General features: G+C 36.5%; 2 protein-coding genes across 2 annotated transcripts in view; both read right to left on the reverse strand.

Annotated features, from left to right (window-relative positions):
- LOC107692286 (arrestin domain-containing protein 1-like) overlaps window positions 1–9,160 on the reverse strand; it is a 44,688-nt gene extending 35,528 nt beyond the window's left edge. The window contains exon 1 of the mRNA XM_016491261.1: window positions 8,946–9,160. Within this exon, the coding sequence (XP_016346747.1) occupies window positions 8,946–9,063 (118 nt within the window). The 5' untranslated portion in view covers window positions 9,064–9,160. The remainder of the gene's footprint in view (window positions 1–8,945) is intronic.
- A 3,027-nt stretch (window positions 9,161–12,187) lies between these two features.
- On the reverse strand, window positions 12,188–12,692 carry LOC107692313 (glutamine synthetase-like). The gene is made up of 2 exons (XM_016491298.1): window positions 12,603–12,692; window positions 12,188–12,503 (listed from the first exon to the last, which is right to left on the reverse strand). The coding sequence occupies exons 1-2, from the start codon at window positions 12,623–12,625 to the stop codon at window positions 12,188–12,190; spliced, it is 339 nt and encodes a 112-aa protein (XP_016346784.1). The 5' UTR covers window positions 12,626–12,692.
- Between the last annotated feature and the right edge of the window lie 1,055 nt (window positions 12,693–13,747).

Raw genomic sequence — 13,747 nt, forward strand, 5'->3', positions numbered from 1 at the left:
AAAATCGACACGTTTCAGAAAGGCGGGGCATAGAGGAGAAACAATAATGTACAGTATGTGGAAAATGTGTTTTTTTAACCTTAAACCGCATACACACATTTCATTACACCTAATACACAAAATAATGTTCTTTTTAGCTACATCATATGACCCCTTTAATTGTGCATGTTCATTTCCCCCATTTTTACATTTAGATTACATTTTCCATCTTCTAATGTTCACTTAAAGATTGTCTTTAAAAAGATCAATACATTCATTTCTACATCGGCCATTTATTATCAGGAATGACATGAAAATAATTATCATCTGACTGGAATCAGCCAGAATTTTAATATTGATAACACAAATCAAGTCCTGAATCAATTTTGTCTATACTTGCAGAATATATTGAAAACCTGAACATTACATAATTGATTAAGTTTTACTATCTTTACTGTGTTATGAGAAAACTCTTTCTTAAACTAACTATAGAAATCACTAATACAAACGATAAACTTTATACTTGACTTTTCCGTAGGATCTTAGACTAAACTTTAACTTGAATAATTAAACTACACTAAAACATGTGCTGTCCTCTCAAGACCATGGGGCTCTTAAACTCCCTCACAATTAATCCAGCTCGCTCTGTAAGGAAGGTAAAGGCATCTATGTCCTCTGAGAGAGCATGAATGAGAGAGGGCACCTGCACACAAAGGACATCGAGGCTGGGAAACCCCAAACGTCTCCTGGGACCAGTACTTCTGAATGCCGGTGGCCTAGCAACCACATTCTTATAAGATATGCCCGATATAGCGGACATAAACCTGCCGCCAGGTGAAGGCTAACCTCATCTCTGCCTCAATAAAACACTCTCGATCCAATACACACATTCCAAAATTCCAAAGCTCACCACAAAAGCTTTTGGTTACCAAGTGAACAAGGGCTGTGATTGGACAGCTGGGTGCTGTTCAAGAATATTTGAAGAGCTGAAGATTCTTAACACCATTTGTGAGGAATGTGTGACATTCCAGCCTCCATGCAAGGCCATTATTCCACTGTGTGGAATAATGTGGTAAGTGTGGCCTCTTACAGTCCTCGAGTTGAGGGCTATTCAGACAAAGAGAAGAGGACAAAGAAAGGTCATTAAGGTTAAGCATGAAATTTCACAGAGGTTTTACTGTAAAAGGAGGCGGAAACCATTTTCATCTTTGTCCTTGAGCACTACTGATACATAATATACTTCCTTTCTTCTGTGGAACACAAGAGAAGACATTTTGTGTGTGTGTGTGTGTGTGTGTGTGTGTGTGTGTGTGTGTGTGTGTGCAATTTCCATTATGTGTCCATATATTAATTATTATTATCCTCATTAATGTAATACAGCATTTCTCTATATTATTGTATTTTTAAAAATTATTTACAATTATTTACAATTATTTTGTTTTAATTTTTTACAAATTATTTAAAAAAAATAAGCTGATTAAAATCAACATATTAAATTCAACAGTGGGCTCCAATGTTGTTTTGAACCCCATTGACTTACATTATATGGACAAAAACAACTGAAACATTCATCAAAATATCTTCTTTTGGGTTCCAAAGAAGAAAGAAAGTCAGGTTTTGAAATGACATAAGGGTGAGTAGCTAAATGACAGAATTTTCATTTTTGGATGAACTATCCCTTTAAATGAACATGCTTTCTGAAGATTGAATGTAAAATTGGAAGTATATATATATATAAAACAGTAGGAACTATAACAGGAAACGGTACATTGAGAGACTGGAAGTCTTTTGTTCTCACATGTGATCAGTTTCATTAAATATTCCCGTTATGGAACAGAAGGGTTCGTTGGTTCCCTTTGAGACTAATAAGACAATGTGAGCACTCTAATATTTCACCAGATATATTCAGCGAGGCCAGATGTACCGTATGTCCTACATTACTCATTACTGCTTGAGAATGAGCTGAAAGCGTATACACTTAAAAACAGTCGCTAAAAAAGTCGAGAGCGTCATTAGTCGCAAACATAAAAGAGAGTAAATTTATCCCATCCTTAGCTCCATTTCAAAAGCTACAGCTGCATCCCTCATTTAGCAAGACAGTGTGGACAAATCTGTCTTATCTAAAACCCAGAAATAGACATGTTCACATCAGAATGAGAGTCCAAACAGCTGATAAAAACATTACAATATTCTACAAATAATCGACAAGGCTCCAGTCCATCAATTAACGTCTTCTAAAACAAAAAACTGCATGTTTGTAAAAAAAAAGAATCCATCAAGACATTTTAACTTCAAACGTTTGCTTCTGGCTACCCTAAAGTGATGTAATGCTAAATTTATCCAAATCTGTTACGAAGAAGAAACTAACTCATGTTGGATGGCCTAAGGTTGAGTACATTTTTAATTATGATTTTAACATGAAAAATTACTTACTAACCATTTACAACTTTGTCACCATGACAATGCAATGCCATAAACCCATTAAAAGATTCTATTAAAAATCAGCTTCCTTTAAAAAATAGTGTTAGAGCTCAAACATTATTAATAATTTAAGTTTTAACAGAATAATTAATACAATTACTTTTATAAAATTATAAGCTTCACTTTTCTGTTTTAAATTCCATTGTAAGCTCCTCACTGTAACCATTGTTGCTTTTAAAAAAAAAAGAAAAGGTGGGAAAAGTAAAAATATTTTTCGTGGTAATTAACATTATGTCAGTGTATTAAAGCAAAAATATTGCTTTAATACACTGTGCTGCAGCAAAAAATAGAAATTAACAGTTGAAAATGACCAGAAATGTTCAGGTGACGCTCTTTACAGAAGCCAAATTATTTTACTTTCACAAAGACACTTCATGATTGCAGTTTGCAGGTAGTTCTATTTTGAAGAACATCCCCAAGTCTAGACACATTAGGGGTTGGATGCCCTAAGCATACTCTCACTGTGACTTCTGCCAACTGTTTGCAGATGGCAGATGCGGTCATGGAGTTCTTGTTAACAAGTTCTTGTTGATAGCCTATATACCTGCTGCGACACGCAGCTACGTCAGAGTTTCCGGCCTTGAATGAAGTGAGAAACTTTTAATTCAAAAGCACAATGAGTCAAAAAGGACTTGGCTTGGTTAAACAGAAGGATTTGTTAAATAGTTTTCACTATGAAACTGAAATTAAAACTGGTTATGAAGTCAGGAATTTCTCAAGATGTTTCAGGCCAGGTTTGAGGTCAGTGACAGCAAACTGGTCAATTGGTTATTATATTTGTGACCCTGGACCACAAAACCAGTCATAAGGGTCAATTTTTCAAAATTGAGATTTATACATCATCTGAATAAATAAGCTTTCCATTGATGTATGGTTTGTTAGGATAGGACAATATTTGGCCGAGATACAACTATTTGAAAATCTGGAATCTGAGGGTGAAAAAAAAAATCAAAATATTGAGCAAATCGCCTTTAAAGTTGTCCAAATGAAGTTCTTAGCAATGCATATTACTAATCAAAAATTAAGTTTTGATATATTTACGGTTGGAAATTTACAAAATATCTTCATGGAACATGATCTTATCTTAATATCCTAATGATGTTTGGCATAAAAGAAAAATCGATAATTTTGACCCATACAATGTTTTTTTGGCTATTGCTAGAAATATACCCCAGCGACTTAAGACTGGTTTTGTGGTCCAGGGTCACATTTGAACATACATGAACACAAATGAGATTTATTTGAACTATGGAAAATCATTTATTTTCAGTTTTAAGAGAATAATTCTGTTTTAAACTTTCACTTCCATTGTAAGTCATTGTAAGCTTTTTGTGGTTGACGTCCCCAAAATAGCTTTGCATATTCAAACTTCCATTTGAAGCTAAACATACCAGGTTCTGTCCCTAGAAGGTTCTCAGGTGACCTGCTCTAAACTCATCCTGAATACTTAGGAACAGTAATGAGGTATCATATTGGGTGAATACTCCAAAATAAAGTGTGCTTCATTAATATATGACGTTTGAGGTCTACGATTCCCATTATTAAAGGGACAAACTTAATGTTTGTGTTCAATAGTGTCAAATATTTCGACACAAACAAGGGCGTAGGTACTGTACTGCCTGTAAATGTGCTGAATGCCCTGTTGTAATGAGGGACAGAACCAGTGTGGGACAGAGATGGCATCATGTTGATATCAGTGGTGTTGTCTTACAGGCCAGTCAGTTCACTGCTAATGAATAGACGGGCTTGTCTATGTGAGTGTCTCTTGAGATACAGAGAGACAAAAGCTCTAAAGCATTACAAACAAGCTTATCACAATCATTAGTATGCATTTGATACTAGGCTGGATGTAAAGCGAACATGCTTTCGATCATGATCTGTTGACATATGGATGTAGGGCTGCATGATTATCAAAATAAAACCCAAATCTCATTATCCAATCGCAAAGGCTTCAATTTAATGAAATAAACATATGCGTTGCATGTTTTAGAGTGCAGCGCGGCACTGTGTTCATTCACACATGCATTAACAGAGTCTCAAAGCAGGTTAGTTCAAAGTAAATGCTGCACACATAATTATTATTATATAGTCAATATTGATATAATCACAACATTTTTGGCCAAGCTGTTCAGAACACCAAACCTAGAGCTTAAAAAAAATCTTTATTTTTATCTGAAAAATAGCAAATTGATTTTTCTCAAAATTGTGCAGCCCTAGTTGGACAGCCTATTTAGAAGGTCTTGTCTTTTTTAGCTTGTCACATCCTGGCACAAACTTTTTCTGTTTATCTACTGTTGTCATTTTAGAGAATTTGATTGGACAGAAATTTGCATATGCCCCTGCAAACAAAATAAGTCTAAATTTTTCTGGAAGAAAAAGACAAGAAGAAAAAAAGTTTCAAATGGACCCGTGTCAGCTAAAAGTATGTTTTGTCAACTTGTAAGCAACTTGTAAACATGGATCTCTTCCTGGGGCTTTTTGAGTATTTACAATATTTCAGCCTTTGCATATAAACCAATTTTCTATGGGACAAAACTCAATATTTATATCCTAAACAAAACACTATTTTCTCTCCACAAATCACACAGATGTCAAAGGGTCACAAGAAAAATGTCATAGTTCAGGGATAGTTCATCCAAAAATTAAAATTCTGTCATAATTTACTCACCTTCAAGTTCTTCAAAACCTGTATGAACTGCTTTCTTCTGCTGAATACACAAGAAGATAGCCTATTTTAAAGAATTCTGGTAATCAAACAGGTACCCATTGACTTTCATAGTAGGGGGAAAATGGTAGTCAGTGTCTACCAGCAACTGTTTGGTTGCTCAAACAGGTTTGGAACGACATGAGGGCGAGTAAATGATGGCAGAATTTTCATTTTTGGGTGAACTATCCCTTTAATGTACTTCTAGACTGTACAGAGTGTGTCTATTTGAGATTCAAGCAAATATGTCTTCTTTAGAGTGTCTGTAACTGACTGATTAAGGCTAAAGCCCTTCTTTCATAGTTTCAAGGGATTATACATGACTTCTGCCAAAGCTGAGCTGTCTTGCCTGTTCAGTCTGTTAACCAGTAACCCTATACACTGAGTGATGTAAATAAGAAAACGTCTTTCAACAGAAGGATGTCTCAGCACTGAAAGAGTCTCACTTTAATATTCAAAACATGCTTTTCATTTTCATCCAATAAGTTATGCAGAAGCTGAAAAAATGCAATTGTCTCTCATGCTCATCAGGTCCATGACAGGACTGTTTATCAAAGGGGCCAGACTAAAAAAAAGACATAAGAAAGCCAAAGCATGAGTCAGCTGCTTTTTAATAAAACATACTGAGCAATGTGGATTGAAAAGCACAGCTGTTCTCAGAGTAACAACATCACATCCTCCACTTTGCAGGCAAGACTCTAAAGAAAGTATTCAGGTCCATTCTGGACAGTATAATATGACGTTGATGAGACAGATAAAAAAAAAAGATGGGTATTTGGATTTGAACATTTTAACATTTACTTAGCCTCATGAAAAAGTTGAAGTTACTTAGCAGCATATCTCCTTTTTTGTCATGCAGGTTTAAATTAATGAAGGCAAGAAATGATGACAGAATTTACATTTTGGATGAACTATTCCTTTAAAAAATTACTATATAGGTTACCCACGATTCAAATCAGCTAGCAGCTTTGTTATGCTAATGCACAATGTCTGCCACATTAGAGGAGCTTTCTCCACACATTAAGTCAAGGTGAAGGGTGCACTGAGCCAATTCCCTAACAATGCGGGAAGACCTAATGAATTAAAGTGCCGCTTTCTCGCTGTTGATAGGAACAACTGAGAGGAACAGAAACATGACCACAAAGTGTCGATCATTTTTCATAAGTGTCACACAATAAGGGTGGGGTCCTAGAACTGAGCGAAAAAGCACAACAACTTCATGCAACAGATAAGTCTCAAGTGTGTTTTCCCAATAAGAGAAACAGTGCAAAGGAAAAAATAAGCTTATAGAGTTGTTTCATCTGAATCTCTTTCTTTCTCTCGCGTGTCAGTCCATGAGTCTCGCCTACACACTAAAACCAAACAGTTCAGTGAAAACACTTACAATGCATTCTTTGTACACATTCACTCAGTGTGAAAAACACCTTGTCTAACCTACTTTCTTATCTCTTTCCCCAGTGACTAGCAATATGCAAAATTATGGTTAGTGGGGCTGGGGAGTGGGTTGCCCGAGGTGATTTTCTCACTATTATAACTTTTCTTTTAGACGTTTTCTTAACTTAAGGGAGTTGTTACAACTGGGTCTTGAAAGCCTAACCCCTTGTTAAGGCTTTTAAAGTTGATAAGGCCCCTAAGTAAAGACAAAGGTTTGGGGAGGGGGCTAGGTATGTATAGATTTATGTGTGGATTTTATAAATTATAAATTAATTTTATTATTATATAATGTTTAAACCCTATTTTTGTTTAGGTAACAACAAAAGTTTGGTTATAACTTAGAGTGTGCTAAATAAACACTCGCAAACAGTAGAACAGGTGAGTGTGATTTCACCAATTGCAACATGCTCCAGGATCAACAAATGATGTTGATCCAGGAACATGTCTTACTTGGCAAAATCACGGCGACCCAGTAGAACATTAGTCACGTGGGCCGCTTGAGCATATCAAAACCAGTGTTGGGGGTAACGCATTACAAGTAACGCGGGTTACGTAATCAGATTACTTGTTTCAAGTAACTAGTAAAGTAACGCATTACTTTTTAATTTACAAGATAATATCTGAGTTACTTTTTCAAATAAGTAACGCAAGTTACTTTTTTTTTCCAATTTATTGATTGACAGCTCTCCTGTTCCCAAGTTGAGAGAAATCAGAAGACGTTACTGTAGTTCTGAAATAAATATGAATATGCATTCATTCATCTCACTCACAAAAAAAAACACAGATTCAGTATTCCTCAAAATGAATAATAATAATGCAACTCAGAATATGACGCAAACCTGCAATAATTAAATGTTAAACAACACAAATATGCTTTATGTATTTAATCCCATTCTATTAACCAATGTCTTTGCTTCTGACCTTCAATGATCCAATTCAACCATACTAATAAGCACAAATTACTCTAGACAACATTTAAACTCTAAACATTTGTCTTTTTTTATTGCTGAAGTGTGTTGAAATGTCTTCTTCTGCATTCTACTGTACGGACGTAAATTTACTTTCCCTTCAGCCTGAGGCTTATTCATTTCACTTTTGGTGTGAAAAGGCTTTTATATTTGCCAAAAATAGAACTTTTTTATTTTAAAAACAAACAAACAAGCCCTGTACAGATTTTAAAAGTAACGCAAAAGTAACGTAATGCATTACTTTCCATACAAAAGTAACGAAGTAACGTAATTAGTTACTTCTTTATGGAGTAACGCAATATTGTAATGCATTACTTTTAAAAGTAACTTTCCCCAACACTGATCAAAACACTGTGATTATTTAGCACTTTATTAGAGATTTACATATCACAAAACATTTGATTCAAGAGCTGTTTGACAGTAAACTGTTTAGAGGTGCCACAAGGAAATTTAACTCGAACCGCTGAATGTCCTTGAATGCATCACACATTTATGACGACTTTAAAAATGTCAACATATCTTCTTATATGTGTGATGTTCATTAGTATGACCAAACCACTGACATAATTCAGTTAACTTCTTGAAGAACATGTTTGCGTAATTAGCGGTCGTTCAAGTGTTCTTTCGTTTTTGGTTAGAGTACATTTACATTTAGTCGCCTTTAGCTGGTCACCACACGCGCGTTGCGTTTTAATACGCGTTCCGTTTAGCCGTTTTTGAACGCAAGAACGCGTCCTGGATGAACGCTATAGGATCTTTTCGCCTGTCAGTTCTGAAGGTACGCTCATTTGTGGACGTTTAAAGATGAAAATGAAGTGATGACAAACATCAAAACCCACGTGTTGAAACGCACACGATATACAACGTGCTTCAACGACCCAGAAGCGGCTCGATTGTGCAATCGAACCGAAACCAGTAGCGCAGGAGAAACAGGATGTACATTGACGTTCATTAAAACAAGAGCCTAGACGTTGATGCCTTCCGATCAGAGATCCTATTTCCCATAAATATACATAATATGAATTATGAACCAGTACTGCACTGTATATGAAACGGAGCTGCATAGGATGCTGAATGGCACCATTCAAACATGCAACACGTTCATATAGCGACACATCCATGTTGACATGCGTGCATTAACACCCTAATTTTACTTGAACGGGGAAACCCCGAAGCTTACCAGCGGTGTTGTCACGGAGCTGCATAGGATGCTGAATGGCACCATGCAAACATGCAACACGTTCATATAGCGACACATCCATGTGCATTAACACCCTAATTTTACTTGAACGGGGAAACCCCGAAGCTTACCAGCGGTGTTGTCCATGCAAATCATTTTTCCTATTGTAAGCATATGTAAGATACACAGCGTCGCTTACCTTTAAACTGTAATGACTGGCTTGTTTTAATTCTCACAGTTCCTGATATGGATTCCCCGGGGTTGTAGACCACTTTGTTATTAGTGAAAGTAATCTCGAATTCCTGAAGCTTCCCCATGTCGTTCAGAAGCACCACTCAAGCACTCGCGGAAAATGAGATCGTCGGTAAAACTAAACGCGGCCACTTTCACGTCCCACCTGCGGCTCTCATCTCTCCGCCCACCCAAGAGCGCTGACGTCATCGGGACAGTCAGACTCCCCCTGCTCTTTATGATCCCAAGGTTGTTGCAAATAATCGTATGACGACATAATGTATTTAACAGAGGTCGGACCAAGTCATTGTTTTGCAAGTCACAAGTAAGTCTCGAGTCTTTGCATTCAAGTCTCGAGTCAAGTCCCGAGTCAAGACAGACAAGTCCAAGTCGAGTTGCAAGTCCTCAGCTTTAAGATTCAAGTCTTAAACAAGTCATTAGTGCTTTTTGCACAAATTAGTGTCTCAGTATTAATTACCATATCAAATTCATAGTAATTTATATCAGGAAGGCAGGTAGAATATGTTTGGCATAGTTCAATTTCATGTGTCACGAGCGGAGATCGCTACTAGACGAATCATGTAATTTTTTTTTTTTTTATCTCTGTTCTTTTATCGTAAGTTATGCTATTACTCCAGTAATGTATACTAGCCTATCCAGCGCTCCCTGAACGCAGTCTCTGGTTTATTGCCAGTCAAGCGCAAGCACACTGCAGAGACGCGTCTATAACGACTTTGATCTGATCATAAAGTCTTTCCGAGTCACAGGGCTCAAATCCAAGTCAAGTCTCGAGTCATTGCTGTCAAAGTCTAAGTCGAGTCTCAAGTCTTCTTTAATTATGTCGAGTCGAGTCGTAAGTCATCAAATTTGGGACTCGAGTCCGAGTCAAAAAAAGCACATGCAATTAAAATATGTAACTGATCGAACAAAAACTGTGGAGATCTGACAAAAACAGGTCTCAGAGAGGTGTTTATTACAAATAAAAATGAAAATGAAAGCGAAAATGAAAGTGTGTCAAGTCCACACCCCTGGTATTTAATATTTCCTTTGAATGCTAAACTTACAAGAATGAATGCAAGGACATTCTTACAATATTCTTACAACTGCATTAGTTCTTGAAAGATTGGCATGCACATCCAAAGCATTCATTACTGTGATGATTTTTATTTTATACATTTAAAAAAAAGTTTTATATCATTTTGATTTGCTAGTGTTCATATCTATCTATCTATCTATCTATCTATCTATCTATCTAATGTATGTACAAAACTGCTTAAAAATAAGCCATAATTTATAATTTATTATATTATAAATAATAATAATTAAACTTAAGATTATACCAAGCTAATTAGAATTTTTTTCTTTCCAAAAAATTTATTTCTTGCTTGCACCACATGCATATTTTTGACTTTTGAAACACCTCAAAAATATCCAAATTTATCCAGAATATGGAAACATGAAGAGTTCAGATGCAAAATGCCTCTAAGTACATCTGACGTTTATCTTTAAAATTAGCATTTCTTTCTGGCTACGATCTATAGATTTCTATGTAAGTTCTGGTACTTCTGAATGGGTTAAGGCTGGGATTTAGCACATTTGAAGTGAAAGTACTTGATGAACATATACTATATGTGGAGAGCATTCACTCAGTATCGTTATCTCATTTTTGACCAAGACAGCTTTTAGAGGCTTTTGCATTGGAACTCTTCGCATGTTCCTTATAGTTGAGGTGTATTCAAGAAATAATCTGTATGAATTGCATTGAGTTTGTGTATTTTTTAATTACTAAAAGCAAAAAATTAGTGTCACGTTATTGACAACAGCACCACACTGGGCTTTCTCCATAACCAACCAGGAAAATTAGCAAAAATCCATAACTCCATCTGTCTGGCGACAAGCATTGATAAAACTGAACAGACATCCCTTCTGCCATTGTTCTGGGAATAATAAATTCACCTCATGATGGGGACTGAACACTCCTGCGCTCCACACATCGCTCATCTGCTGAAAATAGAAGCCACTTTAAACCCATCTCCTGTGCCTGCTGACAACAGCAATTTTTTTCTTCTTCTTCTCAGAGGTCTGCTTTGTGGACATAACAGAAAAAAATAACAACTTTATAAACGTCTCAACAGATTTAAAGAATTATGTCAAATTGGTATTTGTTTTAATACACTTGTGTGAAAGAGGTAGAAAATTAGTGCTAGTAACCAACATCAGCATCTAATCAGATTTATTGCTTTGAGCATCAGGCTTTATAAACATCTACTGTCAGATCCTTAAGTTTCACTGCATGAATAGCTGTGATATAATAACAGATAATTAATTTAATTATAATACATTGTATAATATATAATACAATGGATAGTACATAATAATACATTTAATTAACAATGCATTTTATGAGATTTAAACAAGCAAATCTTCCAATGAAATAAGGCAACATACATTATATTAAAGATGGCCTATTCTTGAGGGGGGGAAATAGCATATGCCAATTTTATTCTGTACTAAATATCTTGTTTTATGGATGTTTAGATATTTTACTGGGAAACAAGACTGAGATAATGATTAATAAATTAAGTTATTAATACATTTCGGTAAACTTTTTAACAAATACGTTATTTTCAAACTAAATTGAGAAAGCAATAACACTTGAAACATTTCTAGGCGTATTCAAAGTGTTACCCGAGTTCTAAACACTTGCCTGTTACGCCCCCTAATGGACACTCAAAAGAACAGCAATCCTAACAATTGACACGTGCATACCACACAGATTCCAGATATTGTTCTATGATCCACCTATTATTATCGAATATTGTTTATTATCCTGATTTACAAGAGCAGGCGCAGTTTGTAACTTGTAACTTGAATGTGCCAGACTTCCGGTGTCATCCGCGTCCAGTTATTTTACATTTACAAAAACTGTCATGCTGCTTGATGCTGCAAGTAATTTGTTATCATATTATTTGAGTGTCGCGAAAATGGTTTTAGCGTTTACTGCACTTCGTTATTCTTCTAATGAATCGGTCGTTTTGCACATTAATTCCGCGTTGCGGATAGTCAGCAGTGATAGAATTCAATTCACATAAAAGTGTACATTGTTTTTTATTAGTGGTTGTTTGATTGATTTTTATTTTAATTCTTAATTTTAAAGAAATATGATAAGTATGCAATATTAAATTGGCATTCATTTCTTCTAAACAACCATTATTTGTTTCCAGAATTATTATCCATTATTTCAATTATTCCTCCCCTTCCAGCATGCATGTGCGGGCCATTGCGCAGGTCACAGTTGGCAGCAGGACGGCGGTCCTCAAAGTAGCCACATTTGTTCTGAGCCACCCGATAGGGGATACGAATGCTGGCCCCACGGTTTGCAACACCTGCTGAGAAATCATTTATGCTGGAGAACACCTGGCAACCTACGAGTCGCCGCTTGTTGTCCTCGCCACCGTTTGGGTCGTAGACACGAATATGCTCTGCGTGACGCTTTCTCAGTTTCTCGATGGCTTTATCAATGTGCCTGATGTAGAGAGGAGGAGGATGCAGGTCAGATGACATGGCAAAACACAGCAACATAACTTTCTCTCTCTGACTAGTGTGAATGCAATTCAGTACATACTCAATTCCTCCTTGTTCTCTCATTTGCACTGTGCTCACATTGACAGCAGGGACTGGCGCTCTCTCTGGCAGCGGCAGGTCGCAGCGCCACTTCCGGTGGCATCCCCAGCTGCCACTGCAGCTGCCACGGTCTTTCTCGCCATTTTTGCTGTTTGCACGCTAAAACTACACTGTTCTCAGTGTTCTCAGAGTCACGATCGTTTGTTGCCGTTTCTGCTGTAAACTACACTTTTTTTTTTTTATAAAATAAGTTCCCACAATTGTAATATTATTATTATACATTTTTATGTAGCCTATCAGTTACCAGAGTTCTTGCCAGGAGTCAAAGGCAGCTGCCAGGGTTTTTCTCGCCGTTTCTGCTGTTTGCTCGGTAAAACTACACTGTACTTCAGTGGCGTGCCGCGGTGTTTTTTAAAATGATGATGCAAAGTTCCCACAATTGTATTATTATTATTATAACTACACTGTTTTGTTTGTAAATAAAAGATTTGATGATGCATATTATATACCAGCAAGCAGATACGATCAGAATGTGAACCCAATAAGCTAAATTGCATAAGCATTTTCCCATTTCCCATAAACACACACATAAGGAGTGCCAGATGTCATGTCACTTAATGTTAAAACTGCTGCTGCCGCTAGCCGCTAGCCTTTCACCATGGCATTACACTGTTGTCGCTTGCGAAATCACAATGACGTCGCCGTGGGTGTAAACTTACAGATTAAGGGGCGGTACTATTATAATGAGACCCCTTTGCCACGTCACCAAGGGAGCAAAATCTGACGTGCACGTTTTCTCAGATGCTTGCAGAAAAAGGCTTCCCAAAACAAAGTGACTGGGTTCATCTTTTTCACGTTTTCTTGGTTGGTAGATGCACCTGGGACCTGATTATAGCACTTAAAATCTGGAAAAGTCAGATTTTCATGATATGTCACCTTTAAAGCGCAAATGGTCTTTCATAGAAAAAAACACTCAAATGTCTATAGCAACATTTATATAACATTGTTGACAATTGTGCTTCTATTAATAGCACCTACATGTAGTTGTGGGGGGCAGTCAGCATTTTAGTGATTACGTGTTTATACGCTTAACTGCTCAATATCATAAGGTCTTAGAAAGCAACTGCTACAGCTGATCAGGATCAG

This window comes from Sinocyclocheilus anshuiensis, unplaced genomic scaffold, assembly GCF_001515605.1.
Source record: "Sinocyclocheilus anshuiensis isolate Anshui unplaced genomic scaffold, SAMN03320099.WGS_v1.1 scaffold478, whole genome shotgun sequence".
In the NCBI taxonomy this organism is placed as follows: Eukaryota; Metazoa; Chordata; class Actinopteri; order Cypriniformes; family Cyprinidae; genus Sinocyclocheilus; species Sinocyclocheilus anshuiensis.